This window comes from Grammomys surdaster, unplaced genomic scaffold, assembly GCF_004785775.1.
Source record: "Grammomys surdaster isolate TR1022 unplaced genomic scaffold, NIH_TR_1.0 125742, whole genome shotgun sequence".
NCBI classification, from domain to species: domain Eukaryota; kingdom Metazoa; phylum Chordata; class Mammalia; order Rodentia; family Muridae; genus Grammomys; species Grammomys surdaster.
In genome coordinates this window covers 1,896,471-1,920,026 of record NW_021620574.1, presented here as the reverse complement: position 1 = coordinate 1,920,026, position 23,556 = coordinate 1,896,471, and the positions used below count along the sequence as shown (strand labels likewise).

Below are 23,556 nucleotides of genomic sequence, written 5' to 3'. Positions count from 1 at the left end.
CTGAAATGGGTCAGCATGTACTTCTTCAGGATTCCAATACAGACTGAAGACTGGCTGAGACATGCTGCCTCGTGGACCAACAACTACTGGATTCTTGGCTTTTCTGTCAGGCACTGTTAGACCACAGACTATAAGCCATGCTAATAACACACACACACATGCACACACACATGCACACACACATACACACACACATGCAACATATAATTATATTATATATTACATATTACATTATATATTTATTATATATTGTATAATAAATCATGTATTATGTTTTATAAAGTATATCATATCATATATTTATCATATATTGTATATCATATATACCATATATCATATATCAATCATATATCATATTACATATTATATTACATAGTACATACTATATACTATGTACTATATATTATATATTTATTATATAACATAAATATATATATTATATTGTGTGTTGTATATTATGTTATATGTTATATATTCATTATCAGTTCTATTTCTCTAAAGAACACAGGCATTTAGGGGGAGACATGAGGATGAATATGATCAAAATATAGCATATAAGATTCTTAAATGAAAACCTACTATTGTAGAAGCTTCCTAAAATGTATACATATATAAAAGGATTTAAATGAGTTACATTTCATGGGGGAGACAATACCCCAAAATATGACAATCTCCCATTATATGCTACCAACTAAAACCCCAGTAACAGGAGTGGATTACACCTTTCACGTCATGGGCCAAAAAGATCCCATCAGGCCCTCCCCCAGCTCCACAACTTGATAGTATGATCTGATTGCTGAACACACTACCATATCATACAACATGGAGAAATTTACCCGGAATTAATCTGGAAGCTTCACCCCTCCTGGCTGGTGCTCCTAGTCCTGCACGGTGCAGTACATGCTATTGGGGAAAAAAGAATTCATTTGTGGTGGCACGCATGTCAAGGGTGTAACCCACCACCCTTTTTAATGATTGGATTTAAGGCCCACTCTATGAGATGGAATCCATACTGACACTACCAAAGTGACCAAGAATAGGTCATGGTCTCCGGAGGAAATCTTACTTGCCTTAGTCTGCTAAATGAACATGGCGGTAAAGTGATTCCCCATGACATATGGGTCAATGCTTCCCCCAACCCTCGTCAAAGAAGCTTCTTGATGAAGATGGTAATTAGCACAGAGATCCACATCTGACTAATTGCAGAGAATGAAAGACATTGGAGTGGTCAGCCCTGAGTGAGGGGTCTTTATCACATCTCTCCCCTCAGAGCTGAGGGGTCGTCGTGGAGGGGAGGCAGGAAGACTGTAAGAGTCGGAGTAGCGAAACCACATTTTTTTCAGACAAAACATGGCAGATGTGTGTATGAACTCAGTGCATGCACAGGACCTGTACAAGCACAAGACAGACAGAATCCTAGCACAAAAGCAGGGAAGTGGACACAAAGTTCCACCCTAGCCAAGAAGCTATTCCCAAATAATAGCTGCTATGAAAGAGGGAAATGACTGTTTTCTACAATGGAGTGATACTGAGTCTATTACCACATTCCAGGGCAGGACCCATGCTCAGAAGCAGTTGGCAAGATAAATCGAACTCCATGGTTTTTAGTGGGGTTTTCTTTTTTTTTTGTTCTTTCAGAGAGAGAAAGAACAAGAAATTGTGTGAGTCAGGAAGAGGGGGAGGATACCAGGTGAATGCCATAGCGTAAATCTTCGGTAGAACCACAGAAGAATATGTCCTCCAAACTAAGGAAAGACGTGACCTTTCAGTTACAAGAGGCATAGAGAACACCAAAAGATAGGACCGAAAGGAAAGTCCCTGTGTCGTATTACACTTAAAAACTAAATATATAGATATAGAGAAGGTATAGAAAGCATCTAGAAAAAAGATACATGTCATACATAAAGGAAACCCATCAGTAATGACAGCTGACTTTGCTATGGAAACTTTAAAAGCTAGATCTTGGGGCCATGTACCCCAAGTCTTAGAAGACTACGGATGCCAACCCAACCTGCTATACCCAGCAGGACTACCTGTCATCGTTGATGCAAAATGGAAAACTGGTCATGATATAAGTCAGCTAAAAGAACTCATCCCCACCAAACCAGGCCTACAGTGGACATTCAGTGTGATCATTTAGATTGAAGAGAGGAATGGGCATAACAAAGAGGGCATGAAAAGAAAGCAAATGACCAAAGTGGGGCAGAAGGCAGCAGCCAGTACAAACCTCTTCATAATAACTGTGAATGCCCTCGACTAGCCAACCAGAAGATCGAGTTAGTGGAATGGATTGAAAAACAAGAGCCGTCTGTTTGTTGCCTCCAAGACACTCATCTTATCTTCCAGGAGAGGCACCGCCATCAAGTGAAAGGACGGAAAAGGTATTCCAACGAACGGGACCATGAGACAAGCAGGCGTCACTATCCTAATAACCTGACGAGATAGACTTCGAGCCAAAACCAACCAGAAAAGTCAAAGGACCCTTCGTTCTGATCAAGAGAACAATCAACCACGAAGACATCACAGTCCTAAGGATATATGTACCAAACATGGTACACCCAATTTCATTGAAGAGATATTGACCTTCAAGACAAAGATTAACCCTGACAGAATAATAGTGGTTGTCTTCAGTACCCCACTTCCTCCAACGGACAGGTCATTCCGATAAAAACTAAACAGAAGCATAGGAGTTAAATGATATCATAAATCAAATGGCCCTGACCGATATCTACAGAATATTTCACCTAAATACCACAGAACACACATTTTTCATAAGACCCCATCCTGCCCTGAAAATCTGGCAGTTGAGGGCTGCAAGAAGACTGAAAGTCATAGTCTTCAGTGGTGTAGCCACTGGTAAGCTACCTGTGCTCTGGTTTCACTGCCTTGCCCAGGGGATTGGCCCTGGTTAACAGGTCACAAAGCAAAGACTCAGCCACAAAAACTAAGAGAAGCAGGATTAGCCTCTCTCTCAGCAGTTTTGGGAGAAACCGACCCTACCTGGTGCCTTCATTTCAAACATTAGATCTCTGTAACTGTGAGAAAATGCATTTTCATTGCTTTTTTTTTTCCTGTTTTTTGAATGTTTTATAGATTGGGATAATTTAAATCTCATAAGGACAACCAAAAGCTTTAAAACACCCATCAACTTTGAATTACATAAATGCAGAAATGTCACTTACTATATAGGTAATGGATTTTTCACCGGAGTTGCTCAAGTGATCAAACCCACCCATTATTATTTGTTTATTCACTTTACATCCTGCCTACACTCCCCTCTCTCCTCTCCCCCCCCACCAGTCCCCTCCTCACACACACCCACTCGACCTCCCAGAGAAGGTAAGGCTCCCCATGGGTTTTAAGTCCTCAGTGTCGTGGTTACATGTTATCACATCACTAGGAAAATACTTCACAGCACAATGGACTACTACACAGTAATACAAAAGAATAAACTATTGACATGCACAGTAACATGAGTAAATATAAAAAAAAAACCAATCCACAAAAGGTACATATTATATAACATTATTCATTTAATATGCTACAATTGTATTTTATAATGACAAAAAGCGTACAGTAATTGTTTCAAGATGGAAAAATAATAAAGGCAAATCAGGTGAGTTAATAATTAAAACCAGAGGGCAGGGGAAATGGCTCAGCGGTTGAGAGCACTGACTGATCAGGCATGCGCACACACTTTGAGGTTAGCGAGTTAACACTGATGCACTTAAAACCGAAATGAATAAATCATTTTTAAAAAGTAATTTTAAAGAGGCACAAGGAAACTGTGTGTCATGGGTTGGCTTTTGACCTGAGCTGTCAGGTGTGCCATCTCATGGGACAAGAGGGAATGGGTGAGCGGGATTAGAATTTTGTGTGGAGTGGAAGTTTTAGTTGTGCAGCATGTCTGTCCGTAAAGGAATAGAAGTCTGTATTGCGTGAGAAGATGGGCAACACTGAGGTATAAATAAGGAGGGCCACGGTGAAGAAAATGGCCCTGCACTCTAGTCTCTTCTGGCCACTTATCCTAAAAGCAGCTCACCCTAGCAGGAAAGTGGTGTTCAGACAGGCCTGTGGCGGCCCGTGGCGGCCCGTGGCGGCCTGTGGCGGCCTCCCCAGTAAGACTAGGAGGTCTAAAACCAACTCAGCCTTCTCCACAAATCACGACGGAAACTTTTCTATCGGGGCGGGGTGGGGGTGCAGGTCCTGTCATTCTGTCACAGGTTAAAGGATTGTGAATCCACTTCAGATTCCAGATGGAGCATCTCACACTCTGCTGAGGCCTCGCTGAGTCTCTCCCGCTATCACCTAGGCAGATTCGGGGCCCTGGAATGATGTTCTACCCCAGACCATCTTCCCGAACCCATGCCAGAGTTCTCAGTTTGCTGGGAACGCTCCACACTGACCCAGTGCTTCTCAAACGCTGCACCTCCTGAGAGTCTAGACACAGAAGCAGCCAGACCTTGGTCCTAATGCTGCTTAGAGTTTTAGACACATTAGCTTCCACGTTAACAGTCATTATCATTCGCCAGTTTTTCCGGCAGTTTTTTTTTTCCAAGTCAGAAACTTTTGAAATTCATAACAAAAATGTTTACCCTTACAGAAATCTTCAAGTCAGGTTTCTCAGGCCCTCTTTTGAAACTCAGAACAGAAGACGGATTCTGCTTCTTCGGGGCTCGCTCTAAAGATCAATGGGTGGTTTATAAAATTAATAGGGGAAAATAAAGGGGGCAAGGCCTCCAGAAATTAACTGTAAAATTTCATATAGTCTCTTCATTTCACCGATCTCATGTGGAGGTGACAGGGCCTGGGGCGAACGAAGAGAGCTGATCTCTGCCCCCATGTCTATGATGTCATAGCTGAGGTCACAAAGTGTTGGGAGGGAAGGGGTAGCCGTGGGAGAAGGTTGTGATATGGGGTTTAAAGGGGAGAAAGCTTAGGGGAAGGGTTAAAGCATGGTCAGGTGAGTTTCTGGGCAAGCAGCCTGGGTTCTGACGCTGTGGAAGGTGAGGAAGGGTGTCAGCGGGAAGAGCAGAGTGGATCCCCACCGAAGGCAGCCTTGTTCCTCATCCGGATCTCTGCTTTGGCCTTGCAGACCCAAGCATATTGACTATGGGTTTTCCTTCCTTCCCCCTTTTCAAAGCAACTGACAGTAAGAGCTGATTGACCTCCACCTGAGCTTCCACCCTTAGCAGATGACTGATTCTGAGTTCACCGTATGCCCCTTTCTGTACTTGCCTAAGAGCCTGTCTCAGTTCAAGGAGGCTCTGGGCAGCCCACTTCCTACATTGTCAAATATGATTTCCTCAGGTTATGAAGGAGATCTCTATGTACACATACCTCCCCTTCACACACACACACATACACACATACATGCACACATACACACATACATACACACACACACTGACCCACTCAAAACAAGGACATTTATTGAAGACATAAGCCATGACATAGGCTCCTGTGCAGAGAACAAGCATGTTCTTACCATATGTCTAAGGGTCCCCTCTTATATATTTCAGGGCCTGAAACTGTGTCCATCTTCAGCTCCTGGGGCCTGGCCATACCAAAATCAAAGGCAAGAATGACATCTGAGCAGCAAAGAAGGTAGATTGCACCACCCACACCCTGAAAGGCCCTTTGCTTACATTTATGGGGAGGAGAGGCAGATGCCCTGCTCCCATCTCCGTCTGGCTGTACCTAGGGTGGGGTAAACGGGGTCTTGTGTTCCCCTATCTCCTTGACAGAAGGGACGACAGTCTTTCCATTCTAGCCAAGAAGATGGGCTTGCTCTGCCGTTCCTCCATAGGTGGGCTTGCTCTGCCGTTCCTCCGTAGGTGGGCTTGCTCTGCCATTCCTCCGTAGGTTGGCTGGCCACTTCATCCTTCAAACACTGATCATCCCAGAGACAGTGTTCTCTGAGCCCTTTGTGTCCTTTCTAGTGTGAATCAAAGCCAGACATTCAAAACCATGCGACCGGATTGGTGGTTATGAGGCTCTAGCTGCTCTTCCAGAGGACCTGGGTTCAAATCCTAGCACCTACATGCTAATTCACGACTGTCTATAACTCCAGAATCTGACACCTTCACATAGATATACATGAAAGCAAAACTCCAATATGCATTAAATAAAAACAATTTTTTTAAAAAACTTGCTTCCCTTGGACTAGGATAGAAAAAGACAAAACAAAAAAGACATTTCTGTTAAATAGAAGAAACTAAGTGGGAAACAACGTTCGCTAAAATGAAAAGGAAAGAATAAAGTTTGCTGCGAGATCTTACAAATCAGGGAAGCTTCAGAAAGGAGCTGGAACTTGGCTTAAGTCCTTGAAGCATGTGACAGATGTTCTGAAATAAGATGTTGTGTGATTCAGGTCAGAGAGAGAGGATCTTTTCTGGGCTTGCAATAGCCTGTCCTCTAGGTGAACTCTAGGTGGTTAAATTTGCCTGAGGCCTGAGATTGAACGAGGAACTGAGAGGCTGAACCCCTGCAAATAGGAAGAGGAGTCTTCCACAGAGCTGCTGACCCCAAGACGATAATGCCAGGCCTCTTATGGTTTTCTATGAATATGCACATAAGCCAAGTCTTGGGCTCTCTGCTGAAAAAAAGGGGTTGTTGTTGTTGTTGTTGTTTTGTTGACAATAGAAGTGTAAGGACACTGAGCAGGTAACACAAATCACAATAATGTTTGGGATGAGCCTAACCACTGCAAAGGCCTTCCTATAGTCTCCAAACCCCCGAACTCCAGTCATCCCCTTGTTTTAGAGATGAGGAGACTGACTTATCTAGGCCAAGAGACTTGACAAAAGACTAGAATTAAGGCCCTAAAATTCATTCTTCCAACTGTAATCAGCTTCTCTAAAACTCAACTACAAAGTAAGCAGGTTTCAGTAACTAACACATTTACAGCAACCAAAATACTATGGTGGGATCAGAAAGACCTGAGTTGAAGTCCAAGCCTTTCCCTGTGACCAAGCAGGTATCACAGCCTGGTCTGGTGTGTATCAGAGCAGAGCAGACCTTTCACGCATTCACACTGCAGACACACAGGATGCCTGCAGACAGAACTTGGGGGACACACATACAGAGAGAGAGAGAAAGAGAGAGAGAGAGAGAGAGAGAGAGAGAGAGAGAGAGAGAGAGAGGAAGAAGAGGAGGAGGAGGAGGAAGAAGAGGAGGAGGAGGAGGAGGAAGAGGAGGAGGAGGAGGAGGAGGAGGGAGGGAGCTAACTTGTTCCACTGTCCTTACCAAGTATGATTAGTCACCATCTCATTTTAAAAGAATTTGGATTAAATATCAACACGGGCTGGAAAAATGGATCAGTGCTTAAGAGCATGTATTGTTCTTGCAAGGACCCAAGTTCAATTCCCAGCTTCTGTGTCAATCAGCTCACAGTCACTGTAACTCCAGTTCCAGGGTGATCTGATGCCCTCTGGCCTCTGAGGGCACCCACACTCATGCATGTACACACAATCACACACACACACACACACACATCTACATATAACAAAAAATAAAATGCCTCTATAAGTAAAGCCCCTGATGAGTCCTAGTTTTGTTCTCTATACCCCAGGAACAGATGTCTAGAACCCCCCGGAAACATGAAGGATATTTTAGGATAAGGGCAGTGGCTTGAACTGGAAAGAGGAACAGCTGTGCTCAGATTCTATGGAGAAATCACATGAGTCACCTGTAGGATTCCTGGGACAATGTCTACCCCGTTCTATCCTGAACGCATGCTCATTAAGGGTCTTGTCTTAACTAGAGATCTTCTGGGGCTCAACATCCTTTGGGGATCCTTTTCTGCCCCCAGTGTCCTCAGACTTCTTGAGATTACAAGCATTTATGCTTTCCCTTGGAAAAGCTACTTTCTGAAGACAGGGACAGTTCAAGCAGGACCCCAGACAGAGACAACAGGGTCCTCAGGTTCTCAATTGTGTTTTCCCTTCATCCCCTTCCCCTCTCTTTTCAAATCCTATCCAAGGGATTCTATTGAGAGGAGCCTGAAACATGTCTAAGAGGCAATGGCCTCTTCCAGGTCATTGTCAATGCCTTGGTCTCCTTTGGGGTGTCACTCCTACACAGTCCACACGTGGCCCGACGCTCTGAGTGGAATTTATTCGGGAACAATAGAATGGTAGATAGCGGATTGCCCAAGTCTCATCCATCCTGACCTCTCTTCCATCAGGTATGACCTACCCCATCCTCAGGCCCTCCCTCCCGGATGACGCTGGCATTCTAGTCGTACTTACGAATAAGATCTTATTGGGCCATAGATGTGTTACTGGTTATTCGCCTATAGCTCATTTCATTTTGACACTACACACCTGACTTAAAGAGGTCCCTGAACTGTACCACCCTTTCTCTGGTATTGTCTTTCCTAATAAAATGACATTTGAGGAAAACATAAGACCTTCAGTTCTGCTCCCCAGGTTGAGCAAAATCTTCCCAGTTCTTCCTCAGCAGGCCACCCCAACTCCATCAGAAGCCGTAAAGGAAAACTAGAAGGCACTTGGAGACACAAAGACAGCAGTTTTATAATTGCATGCACTTCCTCCAAGGGGACCTAGACAGGTCAAAGACTAGAGCGGGGAGTGACTCTGACAGGAAGGAGAATGGTAGGTACCACCTTCAGCACTGCTGACCCGCAGAGTTCTCAAAGTTCTGGATAATAGCCTAGAGGAGACAGAGTTGTGTCCTGGGTGACGGGGTGGGGTGTGTGTATGAGATGTAGGATAGTGACTATTTCTAAGGTTTAAGAATTCTCACTGGTACACTGGAATTGAGAGAAAACTTTGGGTCGTCTTTCTCATCTGGTTTCTTTATTTTCAGCACATCCATTGAACAGACAATAAAGCCACAGGTGAGTAAGTCGGCCACACGTGTTGGTTTCTTGGGGGCTCCCAGGGCGTGGTGAGAGAAGAGAGAAGCTGTGTGTCAAATGTTATATCTTTGGGCACATAGGCCTTGTGGTTTGGGTCTTTGAGAGGCTTGTAGGTCACCTAATAGCAAGGCCAGATCACAGGTCCAATGCCATTTCTGTACCTGATGGTTTCAGGTCAAGCTATCAGATGTTGATAAGGCAGGTAAGCATACACTGGCTGTTGTAAGGCTCTGAGCTACCTGGGAGGGGAAATAGAATATCTTTTAGAATTTCACCTCAGTTCCAAGAAATATCTCTTAACTCACTGCTTATGTGTTATGTGGGGCCATATTCTTGGAAAGTTGGGATAATGTTGCCAAGATTTGTCTGTTGTTTCAACAGGAAAGAGATTTAATAATCACTGAAACTCTGTGGGATCAGGTAAGTACACGGGTTTCCTCTGACAGCATGGTGGCATAGGGGAAAGTTGAGGAAAAGAGCAAATTTCTGTTCCTTTATGCAGATTAATGATGAAGAGTCACTCTGGACCAGCCTGTCCTTTTCTCACTTTCTGAGCCCCAAATCTTCCAAAGTCCCCCACCCCATACCTGTACATCTCTGTGCAGCTTCCAACACCCACCATTCTTGCCCAGTCAAGAGTCCCGTTTGTGTTGTTTGGTTTCACAAGCTGTTGAACTCCTCAGTGCTAAGGGACCACCACAGACTTGCAAATGCAGGTTTGGCCTCTCCCGTGGGCTCAGTGTGATGCAGCTGTGCTCCGATCCCCCACAGTAAACGTTGATATGACTGCATTCCCAAGCCAGCTTACATGATTTACATGTTATTCACTACCTCCATCTACAAGGGTTTAAATAAAAACTCAGTTTGGAGAACACTGCAGGTGAGTCCCAGTTCCGTGTTTTCTCCCTGCAACAGCCCTGTAACAAGGAGATGGAACCCCACAGAGAGTAATCTCCAAGATACAGACTGAACAGGGACCTTTTGTCCCCAGGACCAAGGATAGAAAACACTCCAGTTAGGAAAATCCTGTGTAACCACATGTTCAAGTACCACTGCGAGGATCCTGATGGAACCAATGTGGTTTTAATTTCCCCTGAAGGCTAAAAATGGTAACACTGAACTGTTTAGACACCTTGTTCCTTCTTTTGAGGATTATCCATTCAGCTTATTATTCAATTGCTGGCTGGAAGATTCCGGAGGGTGTGATGTTTAAGCTTTGCAGTTCTTTCTATAGACATCAGCCCCCTCTGTTGTGTAGTTGGCAGAGACTTCTCCTTATTCTGTAGCCGCCTCTTCGCCTTGGAGACTCTTTCCCTTGCTGTGCAGACTTTGATTTATGTAACACCCTTTGTCAGTTCTCGCAGCGATTTTCTGTGCTGCTGGAGTCCCTTCATGGAGTCTCTGCCTTTAGCTATATAATTATCGCTTTATTTATTTATTATTTTAAGTCAGGCAAGCACGCCGGGCTATTCTCAAGCCAATAACTTCTCATTAGTGATGCTCAAAGCCAGGGGAATGTGGGATGACACTTCTAAAGTCCTGGAAGAAAATAACTGCCAACCCAGATCACTGCATACAGCAATGCCATCTTTTTTAAATTAACAGACAAATAAAACCAGATCAAGACTCTTTTTGTATTCATATTCCACTCAATTTATACTTATACTTTTTAAAATATTTTTTTGGTCCTTTTGAGATAGGATCTCTCTATTGAGCAGCTCTGGATGTCTTGGAACTCTCTATGTAGACCAGGCTGGCCTCGAACTCACAGAAATTCACCTGCCTCAGCCTCCCGAATGCTAGGATTGAAGGCGTGTGCCACCACTACCAGTTTATATAGAAGAATTTAATTGGAGTTATCTTACACAGGGGATATTCTCCCAGAGGTCATAGATTATCAGATAAAAACCAAAGGTCAGGTGTGGGATAACACCTCCCAAGTTGTCGATCAGAGGTGTCCAAGGAGCCCCCCAAAACAGTAAGAACTATTGCCGTTGCTCTGGATTGCCTCCCCCCACCCCCAGAACCTGATAGTAAAATCCCATTGCTGAAGACCACATTCTTTGGTCATATGACACAGGGATATCAAATTGGTGCTCACCAGGAAACTTCCTGACTGGCTAGCTTTCATAATATTAGGAAGTGCTGTACAGGCTGCTAGGGAGAAAGGCATCAACAGTCTTAGCCAACTGTGAACCCTGTAAGCTACAATGTAGCAAGGTATGCCTGTGAGTGCAGTAGCGGCATGTCCTTGGCATCTCTCCACCTGAGTGTACCCAGCCTGGTGCTGTGTTTACATGCCATGCCCAGCCTCTCTCCAGCTTGATACTTGTGGTGGTTTAAATGAGAACGGCCTGAAGCAGCTACCTTCTACACTGATGCCAATACATTAGGAATGGCAGGCTGTACATCAGACAAAATGAGCAAAGTAGCTCAAAGCCCATGTACTTCAGTTCAAAAATCAGAGCCTTTTGCAGTTCTTACAGTATTATTAGATTTTTCTAAGTCTCTTAATAAAATTACTGACTCTCAATGTGCAGAAAGAATTGTTCTGCATATAGAAACTACTGGATTTATTCTGCATAATTCAGGATTAAACTTGGTCATTTATACAACTGCAACAGGAAATCTTAAATAGAAACTATCCATGATATGTGTGTGTGTGTGTGTGTGTGTGTGTGTGTCTATGTGTATGTATATGTATATATGTATGTGTATGTGTATATGTATATATAATCACCCATATTAGGTCATACAGGGTTTCCAGGTCCATTTGCACAAGAAAATGAAGACCATTGACCAATTATTAATAGGAAATGTGTTAGAAGCCTCAAAGTTTCATGAAAAACAGCTTGTTAACAGAAAAGGTTTAAAGAAAAAAATGTCTATCACTTGGCAAGAAGCCAAGGAAATCATAAGAAAATGTCCTCCTTGTTCTCCGTATAACCAAACTCCATTATGTGCCGGAAATAACCCTAGGGGCACCAAAAGAAATGAAATCTGGCAGATGGATGTGTTCATCTTACAAAATTTGGAAAACTAACGTTTGTACACTATACCATCAATACATATTCAGGGTTTCAATGGGCAACTGCTTTGAGTCCTGAGAAGGCTCATTGTGTAATTACACATTTATTAGAAGTTATGGCTATGGTGGGGATACCTGCACAAATCAAGATGGACAGTGCCCCTGCTTATGACTCCAGTAAGATGAGGCAGTGCTTTACATATTACAATATAAAGCACATTACGGGCATACCACACAAAGCTACAGGACAACCAGTAGTAGAAAGATCTATTTGCACCTTTAAGGAAATGCTTATAAAACAAAGAGGAAGAATAAAGACCCCCAGGGACAGACTAAACAGTGCTCTGTTAACTTTAAATTTTCTGAATGTTAATGAGAAAGGAAGAACAGCAGCTGAGAGACACTGGGTTATAGAAAAAAATGTATAAATAAATCAGCCTATATACTATAGAGATGTGTGAACATCTCTATAGCCAGTGAAAGCTGTGTGTTGGAGACACAGATTTGCTTATATTTCCACAGAAATGAAACACTGTGGATACCATCAAAACAGATAAACCTGAAACCTCGGCCACTGACCCGAAAAGTGCTGATTTCACTGAAAGTCTGTGTTTATAATTTCCTGCTAAACCCAGCATAATTACTGGCTTAAAGCAGAAAGGGGGAAATATAGTGAGAATTTTGTTCTAGAATTTTGGTTTCTTTAAAAAAAAACACAGAAATATTATAAGACTATGTTTTTGGTTTAATCCCAGGTGTGGGATATGAAACTACTTTGCATATGACTGCCTTGACTATGATTTACCTCCTGCTCCAGCAGAGGCGTGGCTTTGCCAGCTGCATGCAGATGGTTTCTGTGATTGGTTGTGTGATGTTTGGAATTCTGGAAACTTTTCAAAGAGTATATAAATGCTAGGGTCCTGAGAGGAGAGGTAGGTGTCTGTGGGTCATTCATGGTTAGGGGAGGGTGGTGGTTGTGATTTGTTTGTAGTTGTGCTCAAAGAAGAAACAAAAAAAAATAGACTCAGATCTCTCTCTCTCTCTCCCCCGCCCCCTTTCTATCTTTCTCTCCTTTCTAGTGATAGGGGATGACGGGGGTGAGGGATAAAGGGAGGGATAAAGAAGAACCACAAAGTATCAAAGAGCAAAGAAGAAACAAGAAGAGAGAAATTATATTCAAGAATCTCTCTCTCTCTCTCTCTCTCTCTCTCTCTCTCTCTCTCTCTCTCTTTCATCTAGTGATAGGGGGTGAAACTGGAGGGATAAAGGGTGGAAAAAAGAAACACCCACAGAGTAGTAAAAAGACAAGCTACAGTGGCCCACATAGGCTCATCCATGTGAATACTTGGTCTTTAGTTGGTGGAACTGTTTGGGAAGGATTAGGGGGTGTGGCCTTGTTGGAGGAGGTGTGTCACTGGGAAGCAGGCTTTGAGGTTTCAAAAATCCATACTATTCCTCTCTCTCCTCTCCTCTCCTCTCTTCTCCTCTCTTCTCCTCTCCTCTCCTCTCCTCTCCTCTCCTCTCCTCTCCTCTCCTCTCCTCTCCTCTCCCTCCCCCTGTCTCCTTTCTCCTCTCCCTTCCCCTGTCTCCTTTCTCCTCTCCCTTCCCCTGTCTCCTTTCTCCTCTCCCTTTCTCTGCCTGTACTCTTAGATCAAGATGGAAGTTCTTAGCTACTGCTCCAAAGCCATCCCTGCCTGCTGCCAGGCATGGTCATGGGCTCTAATCCTCTGAAACTTTAAGCCCCAATAATAATACAGAAATTATTTCTTCTAGAAGTTGCCTTGGTCATGGTGTCTTATCATCCAATAGAAAAATAAGTAAGCCATTGTTCGTAGCATGTTCGTGGGCATGGGGGTGTGGGATACAGCACCTTCCTGGTGCCCGCCGCTGACCTCATGCAGGGGTATGAGAATGGTCCCTAAAGCCTCGTATATTTGAATGTTTGGATCTCAGTTTCATTAACATCCTCTTTACAACCCAGGTATTTTTAAATTAATAAAATTCAATCACCACATGCAAAAAATGGTAGCCTAGAGATCTATGTACAGTTGAAGTCATTGCAGGTTATTGCTAGAAAGCCCGTCATTTGACACTCACACTGCACACAGTGGAACAATTGGGTTATAATATAATATAAACTGAGAGGTTTAGGTGACTTAATTTTCCATAAAGCTCCCTCTAATAAGTGATAGTTTTTAATGCTAATCTTTTGGCATGCTTTTCTCCCTGTCAGGTGCTATTGGCCTTTAAAGGAATACAAAAAGAGGTGAGGTTACCTTTGATTCTCTAAATTCCCTGGATTTTAACATTGCTTTCCACCACCCCCCTCCCCATGCCCTGCTGAGATGTGAACTCTTTCCAAGGTTTTCATTTCAAAGAATATGACTGACTTGTCATCCCAAGCAACCAAGGCAAGAAGATGCCTAACACCCCCCTCTGAGAAACTATAGTAAAATACTGGAGGAAAGATGAATTTATCAGAAATTCCTGAGCTGGTGATATGAAATGTTGAACAGAGATTACATTGGCGACACCCCTCCAGGTAGCATGACACCTTGGGAGGTGGCATGCCTATTAACTGCAAGAAGTGCAAATTTTAGCCCAGGTCTAAACTTGTGTTCTCTATGCAGAGTTCATTTTCTTTTCTAAACACTGATCAAATGTTTAAACATTATACTGAAGCAAGCACCATACTGCTGGCCTTTCTCCAGAGCCTAACTTACTCAAAATGCTGAGGCGGCTCAGACCTACTAAGTCCCCTGCTGTGCGTCCCTTTCCTTCCTCCCCTCTTCTTTTTCCCTTTCTTTTCCTATGCTTATTCCTAACCCTCTTCTTCCTGTGTGTGTGTGTGTTTATGCATAAAATATATGCAATTACCTATTAGTAGACTGTTGATATAAACTTTAATCAGAAGAAAACACATTATTTTGAGTATCTATCATATCATAAAACAAATCTCATAAAACTGAGAACAAACAAACTTCCCTACACATCTCTTTTGTTCCTCTGAAGAGAAGACATAATTTCATTAAAATTAGACTCTAAACATAATATGAGCCCCCTGTAGTCTTAGGAATAACCATCCTTGCCTCCTAGTTGGAGAGGAATGATGGATGAGGGGACTGAGAAGGGACTACTAAAATCAAACTTCCTCTAAGTCACCATCAAGTTGTTCCAGTCCCTAGAACAGTGTCCCGTTCTGTGGTCCCAGTAGCCACAGCATTGTCTTGCTGCAGTGTCTGGAACTTCCTCTCTTGAAAAATCACAGCAGGCTTTACTTCTGGCTGAGGTAAAAATGGGCTCTCGATGGAGATCAGATATTTCACAATCTCACCAAGAGTTGCGTTTCGTTTTATTTTGTTTTGACTCTGGGGTCAAGACACCTTCTCCCTACCTAGAATTTCAGTCTCCCGAGACCACAGTCTCCTGCAGACAGAACCCTTTTTTACAGAAGTGAGACTTGTGTGTGTTGGCTTGTAGCTTCTCCGGGTGTATATGAAGTTAACAGTCCATCTGCTCCCCCATTCCTTGCAGAAGACCTCTCTGGTGCTTTTTCTTGCAGCTTCTTCCCTGATAGATCCTCGTGTTGATTTGGACAAGATAACCCTAGCCATAGTATAAGGGAAATGTTTTGAACGCAAATACTAAGATAAATTAAGCAAGGTGCTAGGGGGATGTTTCCACGGTTAAGAACAGTCATTGCTCTCCTCAAGAGTTTGGACCATCCAAGGCAGTTAACAAAATTGTTAACTCCAGTTCCAGGGATACTACGCCCTCTTCTGGCCTCCACAGGCACTGTGGAACACACCAATACATGTTGGCAAAACACTCATACACATAAAATAAAAATAAAAAAAATTTTTTTAGAAAGAAGTCAAGCAATAGAGAGTATGAACAGTGGGAACTGGGACATTCCTTATTTCTTATTAGACAAAACTAAGACCCTCACTAGGACAACCGTCTGGGTGCCTTGTATGAGCTCAGTAGGACCAAAAGGGACCACCAGCAGCTGTGTACTCTACAGTAAGTAGAAAGGACTTGCAAAAGGTCCTTTCCACGTCTACAGAGAGTCACTGGAGACTCCGTGAGGGAAGCAAAGGGAGAGGAGAAAAGTCGAAGCAGAAAAGCTGAAATAAAATAGGTTAAGCTCATCCCTATGTGCCACTGGGTTGTTAAGTAATGGGCTGTGTCTCCCATCTCCACATGCTTTATGTGTTCAGTGTACATTGGCCACATGGTGTGTGGAAGGCATTATCTTAATCAGTCAGCTTTGAGAGGTACATATACCACATAAACTCTGCTGCTAGAGAAGGTGGAACTCCGTTCCCACGTGTTTGTGTTCCCCAAGTACACATCTGACATCCTCTACATCTGACCGATCTGTGGCCGGCACACTGAACATCCGGGGGTACCAGCCTTCTAAACTCTCTGACCGCTGAACCCTCATTCTCTTTCAGCTTCAGGAAGATGCTCGGATTCGAGGTAAACCAAGATGCCAAGGCCTGGATCTGGGAATGAGGGATGGAATTTGAGGGTAAGGAGTTTGTCCCAGAGTCTCATCTGAAGATCTGCTGTCTGGACCACAGATGGACCCTGGCTTCCTTCCAGTCAGGCTGAGCCTGGCTTTCCGTGAAGCTACTTTTCCATGCAGCCTGGTCACCTGCTGTCTGTTGTCACAGAGTGTGACACTTGTCATAGACGAGTGGTTTATAAACAACAGAAATGTATTCCTCATGGTTCTGGAAGTTGGAAAGCTCCCAGAACAATGTAACGTCTAATGGGGCCCAGGCAGGTCTCAGCTGCCTCTCCTCTACTGACTAGAACCAGGCTACTTCCTGGATCATGGCTCTCTCTTCAATTCTTTTTGGGCTGGGGAAGCAGGGTGGGAATGGAATAGACACTGTCTTTTATAAGGACACTAATCTCACTAATCTGAGATTCTGGCCTTATGATCTAACCACTTTCCAAAGCCCTACTTCCAAAAACCATCATGATGGGGAGGAGCTACATCCTTCCGTCTGTAGTCCTTAGACAGTGACAGAAGGATCTTGAGACAGAAGAAATGACTCTTGAGAGACTGCGAACTCTTTTTTTTTTTTTACATATAACAGCAAACACCTTTATTACACGAGCTATGAAGGATGGTTATTTGCCTTTCCGGGCTTTGATCTTCCGCAGATAGAACTCCAGCTCCTTGCCTTCGAGCACATAGCCATCTGCTCTGCCACACTGGCCTGGTCTTGAGGCAATACAGGCGAGAAGCTTGCCCTGCTGGAACTGTTCCTCCAGAAGACTGCTGATTTTGGCATTCTTTTTCCTTTCGTCATATTTCTTTTGAATTTTCTTTGATCGTTTTTTGTTTAAAATCTCTTCCTCCTCGGGAGTCAGTTTGGCCCCCTTCTTGCGGCCCAGGGGCAGTGCATAGTGGGACTCATACCACTGCCGGTACGGTGTGCTGTCAATGAGCACAATGCAGTTCTTCACCAGGGTCTTGGTGCGGACAAGCTCATTATTGGATGCATTGTAGACAACATCAATGATCCTTGTTTTTCGAGTACAACACTCAGAGCCCCAGGAAAAGTTCCCCACATCCAATCTCAGAGCACGGTACTTCTTATTGCCCCCTCGAACTCGGACTGTGTGTATGCGGCGAGGGCCAATCTTAGTGTTGGCTGCAGGCCGTCCCAGCTCATACTTCCGCTTCTTGTGGTAGGGTTTTCTCTTACCCCCGGTCTTGCGGCGCTTGTGCCAGTTGTCCCGAGAGATGCCCATCGCTCGGCGCTGGCTGGAAAGAGGAGACTGCGAACTCTTAGCGCTCAGTCAGACATAGTTCTTTCCAGTAGAGGAGAGGCACTACACAGAGAAGAAAGACTTTCTGGTTCTGTGTGAAGGGCTTAGTAGGAAAGACAGTGAAGAGGTTAGTGTGGAATTAGGAACCAAGTTACAATTATTTTTAAAATTTCACTCTACGTGTGTGTGTGTGTGTGTGTGTGTGTGTGTGTGTGTCCTTCAGAGGCCACAAGAGGGCATCAGATCTTCTAGAACTGGAGTTAGAGATGGCTGTGGGCCACCCACAGTGGGTACTGGGATCTCTGATCTTCTGAAAGAGCAGCAAAGAGTTATCACTCCAGCCCAAATTTTGGTTCCCAAAATATACATGCATCTGGGGTCATCAACTAAGCCACACTTGAGGTTCCTTCCTCTACTCACCCAAGAAGAGAACCCATCAGTTGTGGTTCATTCAATGTCTGTCCGTATACCAATCATCCAGGTCTCTTGCAAAGGTACAGAATCATATGCAGGAGTCCAAGGGTGGGCTTGAATTCTGAGGATCCAGACCTGTCTCTCCTGGGATACCAGAGCTGCTGATCTGTCTGTCGGGATAAAATGAGATTAATTCAGTGACCTCCATATGCCATGAAAGGGTTGGTAGACAAAGGGGCAATAGCCTGAAGATTTGGGGTAGGAGGTCTGGCCACAAAATTGAACTCATAGAAGTTCAAATCCTGGGAATATTTAGATATATCCCAGATAAGATTCCTTCTGATCTTTCTTCATTCCTGAGCCATCATGCCCACCCCAGAGCAAGGAACTATGGTCTGGCAGAATCACTAAGGAATGTTTCCTTAGATAGTGACCTCTAAGGTCAAAGGTCAAAGGGCAATACTTACCCCTACTTGAAGGATCTTCTCTAAGCAAACTTGATCTCCCAGAGGTCATTGTGAGGGAATTGCTCTAAGAATATACCCATGCTGTGAAAAGGTGGACTCAGGATTTAACCGCTGCTACTGCTTCCAATTTCCTTAAATAGAAAAGGTGATCAATTTTGAGTGATGAGTATTTATTTACCCATTCTTTTCAAAGCTGAGACTGTAGCTTAATGGTTAAGAGTTTTTTACCTAGCATGCACAAATCCCTGGGTTCAATATTTAGCATCATTGAAGCCTATAATTTAAGTGCTCAGGAGGTAGAGGCAGGAAGATCAAGAGTCCACTGCCATCCTAGGATACATCATAGCCTGTCCCAAATAATATAAAATCCAAGGACTGGGGAGAATTCTGTCAGTAAAATACTTGTCATGCAAATATGAGGATCTGGGTTCAATCCCCAGAACCCACAGTGTGCAGCTGCATGTGCTTGTAACCTCGCTGATGGAGAAGCGAAGAGGGGTAGATCTTTGAGGCTTGCTGGCCTCGCCTTACTTGATGAATTCTAAGCCAGTAAGGGATCCTGTCTCAAAAAAGCAGAGTAGATAGATAGTGCCTGAGGTTGACTTCTGGTCTAACACACACACACACACGCACACACACACACACACACCACTTCTTTCCGATAGTCAAAACAAGTACTATAAGAAGTAAGAAACCAAAACTGACTCCTCCTGTGGCACTGTGGGAAACTGAGGCAGTTGGCTGACCAGCACTGGCTGAGCAGATAGTCCGAGTGCCGCAGCTATCCCATGCCGCATCCTACACTCCTCTGACAGGTCTATGTAACCATGAGTCTGCTCCTCCCACTCTAGCTGGCTTGACCCTCAGCTAGAAATGTGAACTTGGTAACTGGAGAGACATTTCCCGATCCCTGTAACAATTTCCTTCCTCAGGCATGAGCAACCGTTCTGTGGGAGTCACACCATCTGTACCCCCCAGGACTGGGTAAGTGTCCCTATTCTAATGGCCTGCAAAAGGGATAACATCTACCTGGATATGGGTGTGGTGGCCAGCTATGTAGCTAGCTATGAGCCTGCCTTCAGGAGCCTAGAGTTGTAACCCATGCTCTCCCTTGATGTCAACTGAAGGTGAAAAACAAAGATAAGGCTTCTCTCTCCATCCAGCACCCCCATCAGAAATCCCTCCGGATCTCGCCAGAACAGATTTTGAGAAATTCTCCTCATTAAAATGAGGAGTGGGCTTGAATTCTAAGGTTCTCTGTGTCTCTCATATGCAGCCAAAGCTGATGATAAAGACACGGGAAAAGACAGTGAGTCAGAAAGAAAAGCCATGAAGAACAACGGGGAATCAAGGGCTTCCTTAGCAGGTTATAAAGAAAATAATGGACGCTTCAGAGTCCTGTGTGTCAACACTGGACACATTTCCACAGAACAGACTGGGGGAAAGATCTACCCACCATGCTAGGGACTTAATCTAAACATCAAGAGTGACTTCCAACCATGACAGCCGGAAGGGTTTTAGGGAGTAGTGAAGAGAGACTCTTCACTAGAGAGAGAGCAGGCTTCATGTGAATTTAGAGACTTGAAAACAGTATATCTATCTGACATGTTTCAGGCACGATCCTGCCTAAACCAAGATCTGGAAAAGGTGAGTCCCCCAGAAGCATGTCTGAACATAATTTGTTCCTCTCAGAGCTCTGGCCTCATGAAATAAAGCCAGTCCAACTACCATTTATTCCCTGGGGCTCTGTGCCAGTGCTGAGCCAGGCAAGCGCTCTACCACTGAGCTATATCCTAGGCTCTCTTTTGGGATTGTTCATTTTGAGACATGGTCTCAAAAAGTTGCCCAGGATGGTCTTAAACTCATACAGTAGCCTGGGCAGGCCTTGAACTTGGGATCCTCCTGTCTCATCCTTTTATATGTCTGGAGTGTCAGGTCCTCCTCACAACCCAGACCAGCAAAAGCATAACTTTTAACCAGACTGGTAATTGTGCTTTAACTCAACCGGTCCTAGACGTGTAAGAAACACTGATAAGCAATGTTAGTACATCACATGTCTTTGCTATATGGAGCAATTTTGATTGGCCAAAACTCCTCTAACTCTGTTATCTGATCTCACCGTTCCTCTGAAGCAAGCCAGAGGCACTTTCCTGATGAACATGTGGCTCTGCTGAGTTACCACTCTTTTTTTTAAATTTATTATTTACTTATTTACTTTATGTATACGGATACACTGTAGCTCTCTTCAGACACACCAGAAGAGGGCATCAGATCCCATGACAGATGGTTGTGAGCCTCCATGTGGTTGCTGGAAATTGAACTCAGGACCTCTGGAAGAGCAGTCAGTGCTCTTAACTGTTGAGCCATCTCTCCAGCCCGAGTTATCACTCTTAATCCTAACACCCAACAAGGATTTTTTCATCGTGGAATTAGAACCTGAGAGTCAATGATGCCTGTTTCGGCTGGTGTCAAGGTCCAAAGACAGTAGAGAATGTGATAGAGGCACAGAGAGTTGCGTCTCCCTCCTTTATGCTCTACCAGTCCTCTTGTTTGATACAGAAGCGTCAAGCCTCCAGATCTCTCTACAGTCCCAAATAAGGATCACAGCTCAAATTCTGGAGAGCAGTCATCAGAAGCCCATTCCTAGACCCCCAAGGATGTAACCCCGTGACCAGCAAGCCTTCTACCCTAGACTCTAAACTTTGTCATCAAGGAGTGTCTCCTGTGTTTCTTCCAGGTATCTACTCAAATCCCCTTCCACCTCCGCTGTCAACCCTCCCTGACTATCCTGCTATGTATAGCTGGAACCCAGACTTCCTAGGTACTCTTGGTACAACAAGGCAGAGGACTATCTTGGCAAGCAGGTTTAGTCCAGAGCAAAGGAATGAGGTTGGAGAAGCAGACAGATGAGGGCAAGGCCAGCCCCGTGGTCTTGTGATCTCTGTGTTCAAGACAAAGAGCTAAAAAGAATGTGCCAGGCAGAGAAGGCTCTGTATGGGAAAGAGTGTTCGAGAATCAGAAAAATTGGAGGTAAAGATACAGGATGGTGAAAAGGTTCAAACACTAACAACACGGAGCCCATAGTTTCTTTACAGAAGGTATTTTAGAAATTCTCATTATTCGGGGGACTTAACTCAGTATCAAGAGGGAAACACTAGGTAGACATGCATAATGGGCTCCATTTTACCTTTATGAAATTTGTTCTTTGACAATTTCACACAGCATTTAACAACAACCCTCTCTAGTCTTCCTCCTGCCCCCTTATGATCTGTCCCTCCCTAAAGTCCCCCTTCCCACATTCACATCCTTTTGTCTTAGTTGTTGCTGTCTCATTGAGATCCAGTGAGTTTAACCAGAGTCATCTGTGTGAGCACGGGTTTGGAATTATCTCTTCTGTGGGTACTGAAGAAAATGACTGCCTCTCCCCCAGAATCCGTCAGTCGTCAGTAGTTTAGTAGGAAGAGGTAGGCCCCATTCTCCCCCAATCCATGATTGACAGTTGGTAGGACCAGTCTTGTGTAAGTTCACTGCAGGCAGCCATAACTGCCATGAAGTCATAGCTATATTGGCTATGTCAAATGGACCCATAAGATGGTGCTTCCCAGGCCTTCCCCCTCTTGCAGCCCCTACATTCCTCCGTTTCCTTCTCTTCCATGTTCTCTAAGCCTCAGTAGGGTGTGGTATAAATGTCATGCCTAGGTTGAGCACTCAACTGTCACACACTCTTTGAGCATCCTGAAAGGCCATGTGTCTTTACATTCACCACCATGCCCTGCAGAGACACTTCTCTGATTAAAGGTGAGGGTAGTGTTTATCTATGGGTAAAAACATAAAGATCTAAAGGCACTCAGCTGCCTTCAGATTCTTACCCACGATACAGTTGTATGTGACCTCCCACAGACACTAGTTAACCAGCAAGCCATTTCCTCAGCCCTCTCAACAGTCTTTACTTTACCTCTGGTGCATCTGACTCCTAACCCCATATGCAGAAGACATCCTCGGATGCTTGACTTCTCCACAGCCTAGTCTAGGGCTTACAGAGAATCTCCCTCAAGATACAGCCTGAGTTATGAGTGATGGAAAAAAAAATGGTTTCATCCACCCGAGTCTTAGTAGAGTGACTGTAGATTTTCTTAAATGTCCCCTTTCAAATACTTTTATCCTGTTTCCCCAATAATACAAATATACGAAGATTCTAATAACCCAAAAATAAGATTGCAGCTTTCAAAAAGAACTAGTCAAAAAGCTTTTGTTATCTCTCAGAAACCCGCTTTTGATTCTAATACTGAAACAGAAATCGCTCCCTTTGGTGCAGGGCCTGCTCAGGCACAGCCTGTAGTAAGAACTTGCTCCCCTTGGGTGTCTGGTTAGAAGCCTGAAGCTGGTCACATCACCGGGAGCACACCTTCCATGGCACTGAGCAGTAAATTATCTTCCAGGACCCGGCTCCCTTCCATGGCACTGAGCAGTAAATTATCTTCCAGGACCCGGCTCCCTTCCATGGCACTGAGCAGTAAATTATCTTCCAGGACCCGGCTCAGTTGCCTGGTACTCAGAGGCTATGACATCATCGTTGCCAGAATCTTCCAGCAGCGATTGTGAACTTGGACATCAGCTGAGAGCCAGACACATCCTGTCAAGCGAAGAATCCAGCAGATAAACAACGGAGGAAATAAATGTAAAACAAAGTTCTGCTTTGTCCTCCCTGGGTTGTGGGAGGTGAAGACAGAGCCCGTAAGTCACGGCTCTGCACTGGGAGAAGACCCGAGACATGGCTTGTAAGCGCACTCCTTGTCTCTTATTCATCTTTGTGGGGTTCAGTGACCTCTTGTGCAAAGTAAATGGGCATCAGGAGTAAAGGATGAAGGAAGCCTTCATGTCTAACATGCCATGACCTGAATAGTCTCAAGGTACCGTTCCAACATAGTCACCCCACCCATGGGAGGGCCACCTAGTCCAACAGAATTCTGTAT

At 44.2% G+C, this 23,556-nt stretch overlaps 1 protein-coding gene and 1 long non-coding RNA gene across 2 annotated transcripts; one reads left to right on the top strand and one right to left on the bottom strand.

The window, feature by feature from the left end:
- The first annotated feature begins 4,927 nt into the window (after positions 1-4,927).
- Positions 4,928-23,271, top strand: LOC114639554. The gene is made up of 10 exons (XR_003714021.1): positions 4,928-4,963; positions 5,523-5,607; positions 8,833-8,863; positions 9,266-9,304; positions 14,146-14,178; positions 16,370-16,394; positions 19,516-19,567; positions 20,198-20,230; positions 21,143-21,320; positions 23,113-23,271. It is a non-coding gene; the product is annotated as an uncharacterized LOC114639554 (long non-coding RNA).
- Positions 17,016-17,702, bottom strand: LOC114639553 (40S ribosomal protein S8). The gene has a single exon (XM_028788321.1). It carries the CDS (start codon positions 17,682-17,684, stop codon positions 17,058-17,060), a length of 627 nt encoding a protein of 208 aa, XP_028644154.1. The 5' UTR covers positions 17,685-17,702; the 3' UTR covers positions 17,016-17,057.
- Positions 23,272-23,556: the final 285 nt, after the last annotated feature.

Excerpts from the sequence above, each read along its gene's own strand:
- LOC114639553 (XM_028788321.1), bottom strand. The coding sequence starts at position 17,684 with ATGGGCATCTCTCGGGACAACTGGCACAAGCGCCGCAAGACCGGGGGT.